Source organism: Mchenga conophoros, linkage group LG18 (assembly GCF_057382185.1).
Source record: "Mchenga conophoros isolate Kocher_MC1m ecotype Shallow Benthic linkage group LG18, M_conophoros_male_GT1.1, whole genome shotgun sequence".
Taxonomy (NCBI): Eukaryota; Metazoa; Chordata; class Actinopteri; order Cichliformes; family Cichlidae; genus Mchenga; species Mchenga conophoros.
In genome coordinates, this window is record NC_140543.1 from 7,399,872 (window position 1) to 7,417,443 (window position 17,572).

The window sequence follows — 17,572 nt, forward strand, 5'->3', positions numbered from 1 at the left end:
GCAGGCTCGGTGGAGCAGTGTTAAAGCTGAGGCACTTTGTGCTTGCAATCGGAGATGAAGAGGCTATTTGTCTGTGTAGTGTGCAAAGCTCTTATCAGGGATTTGTTTGTGGCACAACTTAATTTGCATAAATTTCTTGGAGTGTAAGATGAAAACTCTGCGCTCTTGGCTGGAGCAGGAGGAACAGATTGCCCTCACAATGCACATTCCTTCAAACAACTCAAATCGTTGTTCTAATGTGGAACTTAGATTAAGCTTTTCATCTCAATGGTCTGACCATTAAATATTTCTCCTTTTCTCCAAATTTTCACATGCAACAAGTATCCTGGCTGCTTATCTATCAAGTATTGAATCGTGAAGACTATTTGAAGTTTATTACAATTCCTATTTGTTACAGCTTATGACTAACAGCGTTTATGCCCTATGTTAACATTGTACTCAGGGATTGCTGAGATCTGAGAACATGATGACATGTAAGTGAGTCCTATACCCTCACTGAGCACAAAATGTTTATTTGACATTCCTACATTTAAATCAGTAACAAAAAACTAGCGATCTGGGATGTGTAACAACATTTTATTAAAACTATCTCTTTAATTTGTATTTATTTATTTATTTATTTTTTACAAATTACAGCAAAATCATGTCAAGTATTACCAGTAAAATGTATGCAAACATAACTTTCCTTATTTTGGTCAGAGATATCAAGCTGGCCTATTAATGAAGTCGAGGTCCCAGTCTAGTTGGCCTTTGTGTGCTACTTGTTTGAAGTATTCTTTATACATACATCATTGCCCTGCTAAACTTGCAATTAAAAGATGTGCCTGCTGATATTCTGTGTGTTACGGATATGTGAATCTAAAGCCTGGCATATCTGCTTGTGTGATGTGAAAATTATTCCAGGGCCTTAATGCTCCATCAATTCCCAAAATAAAACAAGGACTGAAGGAAAGTTGGGAGTAAAATCTAGTGAAGAGTTTACGTATAATGCCAATGATGCCTGCAACCTACAGAGAGATCTTTGGGCTAACGTAAGCACAGCATCACATGCAAAGTTTAAGAGTGACAGGTAAATGGTTTTTAATAAAAGGTGCACATTGAATGGTTGTGGTAAAGCAAGAAAACTGCAGCTACTACCTGAATGAAAATGTTGCTGTATGGGTATAATTATTTTCTACCAAAAGAATTATGATCCTATATTGAAATATACGTGGGCCATTCATCTTGTCTGAAGCACTGAAATATTGGTGTCCGGGACACTGTGAGCCAAAAGCCATGCACTGTGAAGTTTTAAAAGCTTTTGCAAAGGTGTGTGTGTGTGTGTGTGTGTGTACACACACACACACACACACACACACACACACACACACACACACACACACACACACACACACACACATATATTATATATATATATGTTATTAGGCTGTAGAGCATTACAGTGGCTGTTTTTGGATTCAGATCTATTCAAAAAACACAGGACACAGTACTGCGGCATGCTGAAAAGATGAGCACATAGACGATTGGATGTGGAAAAAGTATAGTCAGAGAGTTGATAATACAACAAGCAGATTGTTCTCCAAAGCTATTTAAAGCACATGAATGAGCCCTGGGTGACTGGTTCCTTCATTTCCATGAACACATACACATATTAGTGTGTATGTGTTCATGGAAAGGCTGTAGGCACCTTCCCACATATATCCGCACTGCTACCCTAAAGGCTCACTGACCACTAGTGTTTATTTTTCTGTCTCTGAAAATGGTCCCAAACAGATTTACCTGTGCAATGTTTGCTAAAAACTACCCAGTTAGGGATGAAACAAACACCATGCAATGTTTTTGCTTAGGTTTGACAACCACTGGAATAAGAATTCAAATTTTAATGTAAAAAGTTTTTAAAAAGCGCTTATCCTGGTTATAGTCACGGAAACCCTGCCAGTGTGACCCTGGTGCGATAGTTCACCTGGATATTCACTGCTGAATATCCAGTAAACGCTTTCTTTCTGATAATAATAATAATGGAAGACAAAAAACACACGTGTAGAACCAATAGTCTTTTTATCCATTTTCCAATAAAAAATACATTCATACAGAAACTATTTTACAAAACAATTTCAAATGAAAAAATTTCATTATGCCATAAAATGAACAAAAATAGAGCCTCATATTTTCCATGTTTATCCAATAAAGATTCTCTAGCTAAAGATAGGGCATCTTTGCAGGTCAAGTTGGGGAAAAAATGACATGGCAAATAAAAAAACGTAATACTTAATGAACACCAGAATTCAAAATTATTACAATTCAAGTGTCCAGAACAATTCACGTCTGAAAGTACTTGTTTTCTTCTTTTTTTTCCTCTATTAAACATGATAGGCCACGGGTCTAGGCGATACTGATGTCATTTTAAAATGTACATTTTTTTTTCTGACTTTATTATTTTTTTTCCCAAAAATCAAAACAAAGATGTTACAGAAGCAAATGAAAGGAGTATGGAGTGCATCTATTTTACAATAATTCTTTAGCCTTTTATCGTTCACATTTGGAAACAACACACTGCACTTGTTTTTGGTCCCACACCTGTTCAAAATAGAAGCTTCCTTACAAAATTCTCGTAGTTTACAATGTAACATGTCTTTGTGTTTCTCAGTGTAAAAACAAAAATAACATTGCAGACAAATGAATGTTCAACAGGTTCACCGGAGACGTGTTGAGTTTTAACAAGGCTACCTGTGATGTTGACAAAGTGAGACATTAAGTAACTGATGAATGAATGAATGTTCTTTCTAAAATGTTCCATCTGTCATAATTTTTGTGTATAATAAAGCGGCGCCAAAATATTTCTACAAGTGGAGAAAGTGGCCATGAGATTATCCACTTGTGCGCTCATCTGATTTTTTTTTTGTTTCAGCTCACTGAGAAGTGTGACGAAGTCATGTTACCCATGTTGAAACATGAACATAGTGAAGTTGGTACAAACAGCTTGTCCTTGTCTCAGCTTAGGTTACCAGCACAGACCTCTAGCTCTGAAACACAGCTCAGCTGAACTGGTTGGACTGGTTTTTTGTACCGTAAAGTCAGATTGTGGGCTGTTAAAACTAGAACTGAGTAAAGACACTGACTCACCTTGGAGGTGAGACTTCCCGAAACATCCAATATCAAACCACTCTTGTGACTGAGAATGTGGTCATTAGCCTACTTTAAATGAGTCATCCTTTGCTTTTGAGAGTATATGCTTGACATAATGGACCCAATGTAAATGTTGCCTTTGCAGTAAATCTTGATTTGCCACTCTCGGTGGCTGACCACACAACATTTCATGAGAACGTGCTTCCAAGACTCTGTACCTTTGACAGCAAGTTACAGTTAATCTGAAGTGCATCCACGCAATCGTATACTACATAGTAGTAAATCAATATAAAAGTGAATTGCTTTTCCAAGTTCTCCACAATTCTGTCTCAGATCTGGATAATTTTGAAGACTATGATTTAGTTCTGAAATATCTATGATATATTTAACACAGACGTGTAAATGGCAGTCATTATGAAGCTGATATAGTTACTTTTGTTTTAATATTCAAGAGTTTAGAGGAGTTTGTCGCAAGGGAAAAGGGCAAAAGGTGCAACTGTATGGATCAGAGCCTTTATAAAGCTATTCAATAACGCACAACTGCATTCGCAATGGTCATTTGGTGTATGTGTGTATGTATAACAGAGTGATCTATTCAACAGGACAAGGCCACTTACATAAGGCATCGGTAAGGTCAACAGTGCATTTACAGACAGAACAAAAGAGAAAAGCAAAAGTGAAGAAAAAGGAAGAAAAATCCCACAATCAAAATATTTGCAAACAGTGGTATCCCCAACTTATAAAGAGAATGAAAGAAAAATATGGCAAAACAAAATGACTGCCTTATGTGTTTTGTACAATACTATGATACTGAGTATTATGAAGGTAGCTGCTCTTGAATGGAATTTTGTTGTCCTATAAGGTGAGCAACACATCCCCAGATCCCATGCAACTTCTGATATAATGGCAATAACTGTGCACAATTGTTGTTGTTTTTGTTTTTTTCCTTTTAAGATACAAAGCTTACACAGTGGAAAACAAAATGAGCTTTATAGCGTGTATGTTTTGAGACAGGCTACGTAATACATTGCACATTTAATAGCTGCACTAAACAAAACAACCTCCCATTTTTAGACAGGGAGCTGTAGTTTCACCTCCAGGCAGAAAGGGGGCAATCTCTATCCAATCAGCCCCACTAAACTACCCCCCTACTCCTCTCCACAGCTGACAGAATCAGTCATGACAGACAGAACTTTTTGCTTGCATTCATTCTTAGAGAGACAACACATAACCCTCCCTCAAAAAGAAAAATAAACCTCCCGAGTATAACATCACCCTTGCTATGTCATTCACTCGCAGTTCCACAATGCAAGCTCCATCCACTCCATAAAGCCAGCACAGGCATCCAGTTGCAGGCACTCACAGTCCCCATGCGCACAGGCAAACACACTGTCAGTGGAGGAATGGCACCCCAACCCCTGGAGTCCCAAATTTCTCCAGGAATAAAGCGTTGAACACCATACAGAAGAGTCTCTTCCCATCTTCTCCAGCCTAGATCTTTCCCATATTGGAGTCTCTTTTTGCCCTCCTGCTCCTCCATAAAAGCCTTTCAAGAGCAATCACCACAGCGAGGTGTTGGAGGCACTAAGTATGGTGCAAATAATAGCCTGCGTTGCTTCATGTTTTTCCACTGACTGGAACACGACGGTGCCCCTGTTAACGCTCCCAGGACACACCGGCCTCGCTGATCTCCACAGGTCAGGACAATTAACCCGAATCATCCCTCAGAGCTCTCAACATGAAGACCATCTTAGATGTGCCTCTTCATGTGCAGCGCCAGGTGGTCAGAACGGGAGAAACACCTAAGAAGAGAAGAAAAACATCAGATCCAGCCACTAAACTGAAGAACTAAACAAATGACTATAACTTGTTGAAGGTAATAAGTTGCTTATATTAACAACTAACTAGGCTACAATGACTAAGTAAAATGCTTCTAAATTCAACTGAATCAGTTAATAGACCAAAAAAAACCCCCCGAAACACTGTAATAAACAAAGCTATCACTTCGGCTGCAGGAGATGAAGGGAAAGGAAATGAAAAATCTCATTTTTAATTGAAGGAGAATGTTCACACATCCATCCGAGACGCTAATCAACACAAGAACCCTGGGGTGGTTTGTTAACATGTGAAACCAACAATATAAAGCTTCTTTTTCACCCACCAAAGATGCTTGTTGGATTCCATTTAGATTAAAGTACCTATGGCTATGCAGCCAATTTTATTCTGCTTGTTTGGTATTGGATACTATTCTTACTCTCTGTGCTATATAACATGAACACGTGATAGATTGAAAGAATGGGCTCATGCCTCCCCCTTCCACCTAGTCCCTTATCCCAGTCTGTATAGGTTTGGCTGATGTTTTAAATAGCGCCCTGGTAGAAGAGACCCAAACTTCACGCTGTTCAGTCTCATCACACTCCTCCCATCCATTGTACTCAACTCTTTTTATCCACCCCCTTGACCTCAACCATTTTCATCCTTAACCTTCATTCATCCCTCCCACTAGCATGTCATTTTGATAAACTAATTTGCTGCTTTCTTTGTCAGTAAAGAAATGCTTGGCACTCAAAATATAAAGAAGGGGAGTAGTTCTTATGAAGAGGGGTTAAATTAATTTACAGCACTTTGTTTTGAGAGGCATTTGCTATTGTAACAAAAAAAAATGTGACTAATCATGGTGACATATGACAATAAAAACCATCTCACCTGTCGCAGTGACTGCATTTAAATGGCTTTGCTCCAGTGTGCTTCCTGAAGTGTCTGGTGAGTTCATCGCTTCGTGCAAAGCGCCACTCGCAGCCTTCCCATGAACACCTGTAAGGCTTCTCGCCTACAAGAATGAACGTAAAGAAAAGCAAAATATTAAAGCCAGCCATGTCATTTTTCATCTGAGTTCAGAACCTTGCATTTACTTAGCTATTCAAGCAGCCTCTGCAGGTTTACCAGAGAGTTAAGAATTTCTAAATCATAATATGAATATTTTAAACTACAATTTCTCAGATATACAGCCAATATTTACAGTACAGGAGGTAAAATAAATATGATCCTGTGCAGGTGGTTAGCAGATTAGGCTGACTACTGTAAGATGAATAGAAAAACAACCTCGTGCCTTGTGGGCCTCAAGAGCTGTGGTATGCAGCTGTAAGAAGCTGTTAGAGTAGAAGGCTTATGTAACAGGGGGCGAGCTACATGGAAAAAAATAGAGACTGTTCCTAATGGTCCTACAGACCATTAACCATCATTAACCATGTGGCTAACGTGGCTGGAGAACGATGCTAGGAATGTGACTTCCTCTGCTAATGGAGGGCCAAGCTGTAAACAGCCTGGCAGAGGTCAAAGGTGACAAGGGAAACTGCTCACATTTGAGCCTCTAACAAAACAGTGCAAATGTCAGATTCCCATAATGTTTCACTCTCTCTCTCTCTCTCTCTCTTTCTTTTTTGGGAAGTTGTATGCAAATGAGCGAGTTTCGGAAGCTTTTCCCATGGTGAAATCTGAGAACTGTTGATTTGTTTTCAGGATCCACATCCTCTGGGTGCTACTCGGCCACAAAAGAACATCCCTCCCCTTCGCGTCTCTCTCCCTCTCTCACGCACTCCCCGCCTCCCTTTGCCCTGCATGAAGTCACGTTCCTCTGTGTGAATTAGGTCATAGTTGAGGGCATTCCTCCTGACAAACTATTCAAAGTATGTGGGAGTATTTTTTTCAGAACTTTGAGCAATAACTCAGCGCTTCAGCTCGGCTATCGTCACTTTTGAAAGGCTCACTGTCAGGCCAGTTTACCTGTGTGTGTCCGCTGGTGTGCTTTGAGGTGCGAGCTCTTGGTGTACACCTTCCTGCATCCGTTGAAGTGACACCTGTGCACACGCCTCCTCCCGTCAGGTGATGCCTCCCCGCTGGTCAGACCTGACCTTTCCAGGCTCCTCTCCATGCCCCCAGCCCTTATTTTCCCTGTTGAATGCATCACTGTCTGTATCCCAATCCACGTCTGGGCTACAGAGCCCTCCTTGCCGAGCTCAGGTGAGGATGGTGGTGTGCTGATGATGCCAGAGGCCACGTCATCGCCGTTGTCGGCCAGAATATCAGTTAAAGAGCTGGAGGTGAAGTCGAGGGTAGGGGAGAGCTCCTCTGAGCTGTCCGAGGCCTCGCTGCTGGCATCGGAGTTGAAACCACCAGCATCATGGTTCTGGCTATCCTGATTGTCTTCCTCCTCCTTAATGTGGGTGATCTTTGGGTCCGACTCACTTGACTTGTCCCCGCAGGCAAGCAGCAGCTTGCTCCACAAGTCTTCCTGGGTCTCAAATTTAAGGTCTGTGGCTGAGACGTAAGGCTCGCTCTGGAGGTATCTCTCCAGCTCGAGACATGTCTGTGTAGATGAAAGACAAGATAGAAATGAGTTCAATGGAGCACAGAGCCAAAGGCGTGTAACAGAACTCTTACATTCAACCTGAAAGTCCTTAAAACCACCAAAAAAGACCATTTGTTTTTACAGGAAACACAAGACTCCGGTATTCTCCTCTGCACTGTATTTATTCTAAGCAGCAGCAAAAAAGGGGGTATGCTGTGACACTGTAACATCACCAGCCCTGTTTCTTCTCTGCCTGCAGGAATGAAGTAAGACACAATGTCCTATGCAGAGGATAGTCAAGTACACTCTAAGTGTGTTCTCTGAGCCCATATCAGGGAGGATTACAAGCACCACATTTCCTTCTGAGAGACTGCAAGAACAAGGTGCTCTTACCCACGAACGCAGGCATGGTTTGAATGTGTGTAGGTGTGTGCAGAGGTTGGTCATGAAATTTACATATGCTACAGAGCCCCCCATTGGGTTAGGGAAGTGCTTGTAGATCTTTTAAATCTATCAATTATTCAACATAATGTGGATTTAATAATGCATTTGGAGGCATTGCTAGAAATAACATAGCACACCAGGGACTGAGTGGAGGGAGGTCTGGTTCATGGGGGTTCATAAAAAGCCTGGCATGAATACTGCAACAGCCACTGTGGATTGTGGGCCTGTTTTCTGTGAAAAGGAAGTGAGAGAGCACTTCCTTAACCCTCTGCAGTCAGCAAGCACAGGCCAGATACGAAGGCCACAAACAGGCCTGTGCAGTTTCCTAATGAAGCAAATATAAAATTACAGCCAAATGTTATTATAACAGAACTGACTGGAACAGTGGCAGCCAAAGCTTGAGGAAACCTGGATCCAAGAGGTCATGGGACAAATACATTTTTCGGACTTTTTCCAAACTCCTCCTAAAACGATTTATTCCCTTAGAGAGAAATTGACATTTTCCTAGTTGCTTGGAAGTTTATAGGGTCAAAATGAAAATGAAACTATCCGAGAGGGGACTATCCCTCTTTGGCTGATCTGGTTACAGGCAGCACAAGCATCACTTGACAAAACGCTAAAATAAAGGAAGAACGACAAATCTCACCAACAACATTTTTAAAATATTATAATAATACCATACTGAATAAATAAAGCTTATCTAGAGATGGAGGATGAGATGGAATAAAATGAAACCACAGGTACCAGGCAGCAACTACAAACACCTTTCGTGTGTATATATATATATATTCATTCTAAAAGAGGACTATCATGGGAAAATCTTCGTGTCTTGGGAATGAAAAAGAAGGCATTGACTTCATATGTTTCTTGTCAGCAGTGCTGGATAAATCCCAGGCGAGCTTTAAATGCCTGAGAGGGCGACTTGGAATGAAGCCCGGCCATATCTGATAGACGGGGAGACAGCGAAGACTGAAGAGTAAGGCCAATTCATTTCCCAATCTGAGCAAGAAGCGACTTGTACCCTTCCCGTCACTACCAGTGTAAAACTCCACTGTTTTGTCAACCAGGCGGCCGCCTGGTCGAGCAACGGTTCAATAGAAACCAGCCTCTCTCTTATTCTCTCTCTTTCTGACAGTCTGTCACTCTCATTTGTATGTGTGGGTCCGTGTGACAGCAAGAGGGAGTGAGCGGCAGGCAGAGGGGGCAGAGAGAAAGTCAGGAGGAGGAGATACGCGCAAAGGCGCACGGCTCGCCATTCACTCGCTAAATCTGCAACACGGCGTGTTTTTCATTTATCACAAACCGATGTGCCTGTATAACCTGCATGCCTGAGCCGAAATTGTCCACAATACGAGCAAACCACCACTGAACAACTGTGCGCGCGCCGTAGCACCAGAAAATACTGTAAAAGTACAACTAATTTAAAGCATATTTTATGAAATGCGCCAAAAAACTAAAGAAGACACGTAATAAGTCTGCATTTTTACAAACATACTAAAAAAATACTGATCTGTCACGAGGGGAACTTGCACCATTTCCCCTATAACCGGAGGCAAACCAAGTTTTGAGAAATAAATTTATATTAGCTGCATTACTGAATCAAACGCGCGCTCACATTACATGAAACTACTCTGACATTTGCCAGTCGGCGCGCAGCTGTCACTTAAAACAAGTTTCTGGAAATTACGCACTCTGCTGGCACTTCACACATGAGCCTGTGGCACTATCTGTCAAACTGAGGAATCGAGTGTTTGGAATCAGTCGTCAGCCTACCTGCTGCCAATACTCTTCCAGAGATGGTAAAGCTGAAAAGTATCCAGTGTCGTGCACAATTTGGAGCTCCTGGAAGATGCTACACATAGGGATGACATCCATTTCACTCCTGAGATTTAGCCACAAGGATAAGCGAATTCAAGCTTGTGAGGAAACGAAGCCTGATGTGTTCAGAGAGAAGCTGGAGTCTTAGCTGTATTTGCATGTATACTAGTCTGGAGTCGTGCACTTCCAGTGGAGGTTTTGAGCGTGAGCGCACAACACCGAACTCTGCAAAAGTCCGTCAGCGCACTGTAAACTTCCCCCCCGATTCAAAATTACAGGCAAACCCACCCCCATGTGATTACATTACGTTACGGCACGTCTACCAATGGGCTTGCAGGAACTTTACAAAGGCCTACCAGACCACTTCCGACCAATAACGAGCGAGAGCAGAGTCATCCTGTGTGCCGTGATTGGTGCAGAGCTAGAAGCCTCTCTGGCTCCCATTGGACTAAATCAGCGCTATTTTTAGAACCGTATATAAGCGAGACTCTTGTCTTACCACAACGAGGAAGTTGAGTTTTCTACTGATTCGACTCTGAGCGTCAGCCGCTCCGGATCAGCGGCAGGAGAAGCGTCCGTCTCTAAATAGACATGGCTATCTTTATTTCCTCACACACGCACTAGTTACTCTCGTTCTCTTGGCGAGTTGCGCTATGAATCATACGAGCGTAAGTCTGTAAAGAAAATTGCTCTCCTGCCTGTAAAACGCAAGTTCATGACAACAATATTCAGACGCGTCTGCAGACTCGGGGGGATCATCAAGAACCTGATCAATTTCTGTGCTCTGTGAAACAAATGTGATAGACTTCATCTTTTCATGGCTGCCCAGAGATCCATGAGCATTATTATGAGTCTCTCTGTGACAGTGTAGACAATTTAATAAGCTATTAAGTTATAATAGAGTTGCCATAAAGATGATTATTCACATAATGCTGTGCGGGTTATTGTAGTGGCAGCAGCTTGAGGCATAGCGTGAGGGACAGGTTAGATTTTGCTGGGAATGATGCACATTGGCAGGCGCTGTGTGCGGATGTGTGCGTTTTAATGTCAGTCACCTGTGGCTCTCTTAAGAGCGTACTGCTTTTGCAGGAAAAAAGTGTATGACTGTAGTTGCTTGTAAAACCGCATCAACTTATTTCCTCTAGAAGGGGGAAAGTAGAACAGGTTAAAAACAGTGTTGCCACCCATGGTGCATGGTGAGAGTTCCTAATGCAAGACGGCAATATACCTCTACTCTAAAATGACACGTTATAAATACATTCTGGCACACTCCCAGAAATATATTTACCTCTTTCACTCCTTTGAATGTAAATTGCTTTGCTTTCCCACATCTCTCCTCCCAGAGATCAAAGAAACATGAATATTAATCTGTGTTAATACATGTACAAGTTGGTATATGATGAGATTTATGTCCTCCTTGTGTGCTATGCTTCATGCTTTATTATGTTGTTTGCATAAAAACTTAGTTCATTAAAAAAAGTCCCACAGGTGATAATTTCCACGTTTTGAAATACAGTTGATAGAAACTATAGCTTGTGCAAGAATTTGACTTTTATTTTGTTAAGTAGGGAGTCAGATTCCTCATATCCTGTCAGCAAATAAGGTTAACTGATACTTAAATCACTTTGAATGTGTCCTCTATCACTCCAAACACTATGACTAACACTGAGCTATCATTAAGATTATGAGTGCCTAGAATACTGTATACAGTAAATTTGAGCAAAAATTCATACTGAATTACATAAGATGCGAGATTAAGTTAAAGTTAAGCAGAACAACAGTGGCATTGACAAGTTAAAGGCAGGCGATGTGACAAACAACATGTTTGGAACAGAGTGCCATTGTCTGGCACATCGGCCCGGTCGAGCGCCTCCACAGCGGAGTCTCTTTTGTTGAGCTCTCGGCTGTGGCCACATTTGCAGCACTCAGCAGCATCACATTTTCGCATGAGTCTGTGGGTTTTATGGACAGATAAGACTAGGATGGGTGCTCTGTCATGACATACATGACTAAAGGGAAGCATCACTGCAAAACTTTCAGGCTGTAAATTGGGACAACAGAATTTACAATGTTACAAACCATAAAGTCAGAACACTCTGATTATTATTACATAATTTTATAACATTATATGTTTTTATGCGTATATGAAAAATGAAGTTAGAGAATGGGAGACTGACCTCTTAAATATTAAGTGATGAGAAACTATGGCCCATTTCTTTACCCTCAGCTCAAATATACCAAGATGTTTAAAATGTGCACGATAAAAGTTACAAGAAGGTTTCCACACAACAGATGCATTTACAATGCTGTGAAAAAAGTATTTGCCCCCTTCGTGAGTCCTTATTTTTTGCATATTTGCCACATAACATAAAAGGCTATATGTGATAAAGTAATTACCCCCTAATTGCTCCCCAAACTCATTGACTTGATGTGCCACCCTTGACAGCAAGAACTGCAATAAAATGTGTGTTGTAACTGGCAATGAATCTTTCACTTTTTCTGCAGATGGATTTTGACCCACTCTTCTTTGCAAAATTGTTTTAATTCAACCACATTGAGGGGTTTTCAAGCATGAACAGCCTGTTTAAAGCCATGCCAAATCATACACACATCCAGCTAATCCAAGTAGTTTGAGCTTTAGGGTGCAAATTAATAGCCAGAAATTCTCCTTTAGGATTTTCTGTTAGACAACAGAATCAATATGGCAAGGTTCCGAAGCAGCAGAACAGCCCCAAACCATCACACTACCATCATGATATTTGACTCTAGCACAAGGTTCTTTTGATGAAATGCTGTTTCTGGACTCAAACCTTCCAAAAAGTTCAACTTTTGTCTCATCAGTCCACCTGATTTATGTCAATGACTTGTTTCCAATCTGTTCTTGAGTTTCTTTACATTAGTTTGTTTAGCCTGCTTTAATTTATCAGGTTGTGTTTAAGTGATTTACTGATTGAGCAGGTCTGGCAGTGATCAGTGAAATAATGAAATTGAGCTCAGCTTCCCAGAAAATTAGGTTAATCATAGTTAATTCAAGATTTTATTTCAAGTAATTGAAACAATTACTTTTTCCACATACAGCCAAGTAGGTTTGGCTAGCTTTATTCCCTTAATACCGTGAACAAAATCCCATTTAAAAAAATAAAAATCCTTGTCTAAAATAAACACTTGTTTGATGGTGTGGAACATGTAAGTGTGAGAAATACGCAAATGATACGAAAGAGGAAGGTTTCAAATACATTTTCACAGCACTGTATATAAAATGGAATTAATCAAAGCTAAGCTACCACAGAATAAAAATGTAACACTTGTAAGCAGTTTGTGGCTGTCTGGATGAAGGTGCAAAGACACATCTGAACGCAATTTTCTTAAAAAGCTAACAGTGCCTAGCTTGATGCTAATGATGCTATGCATTGAAGAGAATGCTAATTGGCTGGAAAGTTTGCCTGAACAGGGAAAGAAACAATAACAGAGGTCACTGTGAGGAACAAGAGTAAAAAATAGATTATTGGACATGAGTAGTGTACCAGAGGATGAAATTGTAATGATGACGTTATGAAGAAAATAGAGAAGCAAGAAAAGCATATATCTCTAAGGAATAGAGAGATGATTAAACTTGTGTATTAACATCATATTTAATGTAAGTGATGGTAGGGAAATACCAGTACCTTAGAGCAGTGGTGCCCAAACCCTGGGCCACGTACTGGTCCGTGAGTCATTTGGTACCAGGCTGCAAGAGTTGAGGCTCGGGTGTGAGATTTATGGTTTTCAGGGTTTTTATCGTTAACTCGGTTTCCCTGGGTCTTTTCCCGTGTTGTAGTTGTGTCTTATTTTGAAATAAATAGTTACACGTTACCATAGCGACCAGAGAGCATTAAGGGGCAGAGAGGAGGATGTTACTCTCAATGTTGTTGACGCATTTTAGGAGGACGCTGCTAGTGAAGTTACACAATTACACAGTGAATTCGCGTTAATTATTATCTTTACAAAATACCACAGTTTTTGTCTTTGTCATATCATTTTATTTTGTTGTATTTATCCACGACACCTTAAGGCCAGTCCGTGAAAATATTGTCTGACATTAAACCGGTCCGTGGCGCAAAAAAGGTTAGGGACCGCTTACTTGGAGTATGTATCTGTGACCTGATTTATACTACTTAGGTACTATATATTAACTGGTATTACATATGGTTTCTGTTTTGTTTTACCAAGGATGCACAGTTTGTTTTTAATATGCTGCTGTAAGCAACTTCTCTCTGCTAAATACAGCTTGGACCCGCTGTTTCCATCAGCAGCACAGCATAAGCAGATTTTGTCTGCAGACTGAATATATTCATGTATCATTTGCATGTAGCATGAAAAAGGGATACAAATTATGTTAGAAATGCATTTTCATTGAGGGGAAATTATTATTATTTTCATTTGACTTGCATTAGTTATTGCAGTTGTGGCTTGTATGGAGCATGTTTTTCCCTTTATTGTACATTGACAATAAAGAGCTATTCTATTCTGTTGTCCCAAGAATGCAGTACAGTCACAACGTTTTAAAGTGACACTTTTGCTGTCATAAAAAACAAACAAAAAAAGCACTTCCTGCATGAAGTCTATATTTATCGTCTCTGTAGATATGTCATCAAATCAGATTCCTGCCAATTTTTTGTTCTGTGTGGTGGACGCTGATGCAAAGAAAACGAGTCATATAATTACAGTTGCCATGAGTTATCTTGGCTGCAGTGCACGTGGGATGCTGATCTGTGTTAGGATGAATCCATAGCAACAAAATATTGGGCATAAACAGCATGCAGGCAAGCAGCACAGATACTATCACGCCATCTATCCTGTGTGTATTTGAATATTTATCTGTCCTATGTCTCAACACTTCATATACAATGGCTTTCCTACCCGACACTGGGCAGGTTTGCAATTACGTAAACGATGCAAACAATACTGGTTCAGAAACGATTTATCAAAAATATCACATCACATGTAAAACAAAGGGTTTTCCATTTTTTCAGTCTACACCATAATTATTATTTTATTTTACACATAATTTTATTGACAATAAGACATGCTGCCATTTCTTTTAACACAGCTAACAGCTAAGAACACAACTTTGTATTCATACCACATGCTGCAAACTGAATAAGCAGCCAGTACATGACACAGGCCACAAAGTCAGGTCTTTTTTAAAAGTCTAACCATAGACAATGACAGGAATCAAGCAGAGAAAACAACCCATTGCCTGTTTTGCATCCACTACACACAATTGAAATCCTGCATTTGGAAAGCATGCCAAAAAGTGGTCACTCACTTTTAATTAGCTGTCCTAAAATTCTATGCACAGCAGATAATGGCCAGTTCTTAATTTGCAAACAGCGTCTGGTGCCTGATTAGAAATCCATGGCTGCAATTAGGCTAAAAAGTTTTGTTGTTGCCATTAGGAAAGAAAAGTCAGATAGCATAATAACAAATGACAATGATTTAGAAGCCGCACATGTTGTGTCTGCGGTTTTGATTGATAGTCTCACAAATGTATGCCATTTAGTGGAATTACAATTTGGATGCATGAGAGACTTGATTTTGCTAACACATTTAGTGTGTAGCACCCCAACTGCCTTTTACTTGAGTCTAATCAAAATGCAAAGATATTCATAGTGAAAGAAAAGTACAGTATGTAAAAGCAGGGAGCAGGCACAATAAGCAAAAGTCTGTGGAGTGACTGCAGCAAAACAAGCAGAGTTAATTTAATTGGTTCATTACATCACATGTCCTATTGATCTTGGGTTTTGATGCACTGTGGATGAATCAGAATCATAAGACCTCTGTCATTAAAGGGAGTGGAATTCTGTTTCACAGTTGCTGTGTTTAGAAGAGAAAAATATCTCATGGGAGTACTGCTGTAAATCCTGAGGAGATAGAACAGACATGCTCTTCCCTTTTTCAACACCTGCTCTTAAAGTGCTTTTGAACAAGCTTTTCAGTTCCCAGCAGTCCAACATTACAATGTAGGTGTAATGTTGGACCTCCCCCCAACACACACACACAAACAACAGCATCAAGAAATCAAAACAAAAAAAACTTTGTTAATTTAGGTCTGGGGAAGGGTTTAGGTTAACATAGGGGATTCCCATTGTCATGGCAACATTAATAAACATCCTGATCAGGTTATGAAACAGTGCACGGTCTTTTCATTTTTAAACAGGAAGCAAACAGTACTTCTTCATCATTATGGCTACACAATAACAAACATGCGTTTGAGGTTAGGGAGACCTCATGATGGAAAAAGAACCAAAAAAACAACAACTGTGTGTCATTCGGAAGGTGAAAAAATGTTCATTCGTTGTTTTTGTTGACTCATTCATCCTCTCTAAACTTCTGCATGTACTGACTCAATGGCTTTATAACAACATAACCTCACTTCCCCCTTTTCTTCTCACAATGAAACTGAAAAATGAGGTAAATAAATCATCCTGTGAAACTTAAAGGCCAGATGGCCCTCTTACGAGTTCTGGGTCTACCCTCGTGGCCACCCACTAGTTGAGCGCTCCTGGAAACCCTCCAAAGGAAGGAGTCCAGGAGACATCCTGGTGAGAAGCCCAAATCACCTCAGCTGTCGCCCAAAGTGAAGGAAAATCCTCACCTTATTTCTAAAGCTGAGCCTAACCATCCTAAAAATGCATCTGACTTAGCTCTCTTTACATCACAATGGTCTGGGACATTACACAAATGACACAATATGGTTTTACAATAATAATACAAGGTATAATAAATAAACACACACCCAAGTGTAATAAAATGTGAGCAACAATGACAGAGATTTTCATGGTGAAATAATTCTGCTTCAGCTATGTCCACCTGTCAGCTGTACATAAGGTGAGCCATGACTCTGCATTATCTCATTCAAGGATCACGTCACATGTTCTTCTCATACATCGAGGTCAGATTTAAATGACTACAGTATGTTAACCATTTCTTGGAACGTCTGATTTAATTCAAGAAACCCAGGGGAGCATTAAAACAATGATCTGAGAGAAGACGTGATGAAAAGGGTGCTGGAAAGACTCAGATAAATGTATAGGGACGGTGAGTGCCTATATGTCTTGCATGGCATATATGAAAAGCTTTTAAGTGAGAAAAAGTGCGATGTTGTCAAGTGTTGGTAAATTTGTTGCTGGTGACATCATTTTTAAAAGGGACAAGCGAGAGCTCCAAACACTTTGCCAACCATTAGGAGTCCTGTGTGGAGTCCCAAAGCATTTTGAAAACAAATTAGTGCAGTTGATGCTGACCTGAAAGACGGTAGTGTCCGACGAATTGCAATACACTCAGCCTTCTACAAGCTTGGGAAAAACAGAAGTGGTGTAGCAAATGTATTGATGTGCTAATTAGTGTGTGATGTCATTTGGAAACCTTGTATGACTTGACTGAGCAGTGAACAGCTTCTTTTGTTTTTGTTAAAAGAATAGGCCACATGTGCCCTTGGGCAACCATAATGCATAGCTTGGCGGCTGAGAAATAAAACGTCCTGCACTCCATGTCATGATCATCTGAGTGGCATAAAACGAACGTTAAGTTGTAAAGCTTGTTTTCACTGACATATATATAAGACTTGTGGTAACACATAGCATGAACCAGTTTAACTAAACTGAACTGAATTTAATTCAAGTCACGTCAGTTTTATTTATATTTTGAGAGTTCACACCATCAGTAAGCTCAAGATGCTAAATGTTGTACAGTATACTGGTTAAGCAAGCGTTAAGCAAGGGTAAGGAGAAAAGACATCACTAGCAGGATCTGCCTTAGAGAAAAGAGATAACAAAAACCAGAGCAGAGAGATAC

The 17,572-nt window shown here is 40.3% G+C and overlaps 1 protein-coding gene across 1 annotated transcript; it reads right to left on the reverse strand.

Moving 5' to 3' along the window:
- Nucleotides 1–2,039: 2,039 nt before the first annotated feature.
- LOC146553128 (Krueppel-like factor 6) lies at nucleotides 2,040–9,985 on the reverse strand. The gene is made up of 4 exons (XM_085254584.1): nucleotides 9,692–9,985; nucleotides 6,910–7,492; nucleotides 5,833–5,956; nucleotides 2,040–4,928 (listed from the first exon to the last, which is right to left on the reverse strand). Exons 1-4 carry the CDS (start codon nucleotides 9,791–9,793, stop codon nucleotides 4,877–4,879), a joined length of 861 nt encoding a protein of 286 aa, XP_085110710.1. The 5' UTR covers nucleotides 9,794–9,985; the 3' UTR covers nucleotides 2,040–4,876.
- Nucleotides 9,986–17,572: the final 7,587 nt, after the last annotated feature.

Coding starts and splice junctions, on each gene's coding strand:
- LOC146553128 (XM_085254584.1), bottom strand. CDS start 9,793: ATGGATGTCATCCCTATGTGTAGCATCTTCCAGGAGCTCCAAATTGTG. Junction 7,493..9,691: donor TGGAAGAGTATTGGCAGCAG/GTAGGCTGACGA, acceptor TCATCTACACAG/ACATGTCTCGAGCTGGAGAG. Junction 5,957..6,909: donor ACACCAGCGGACACACACAG/GTAAACTGGCCT, acceptor TCATTCTTGTAG/GCGAGAAGCCTTACAGGTGT.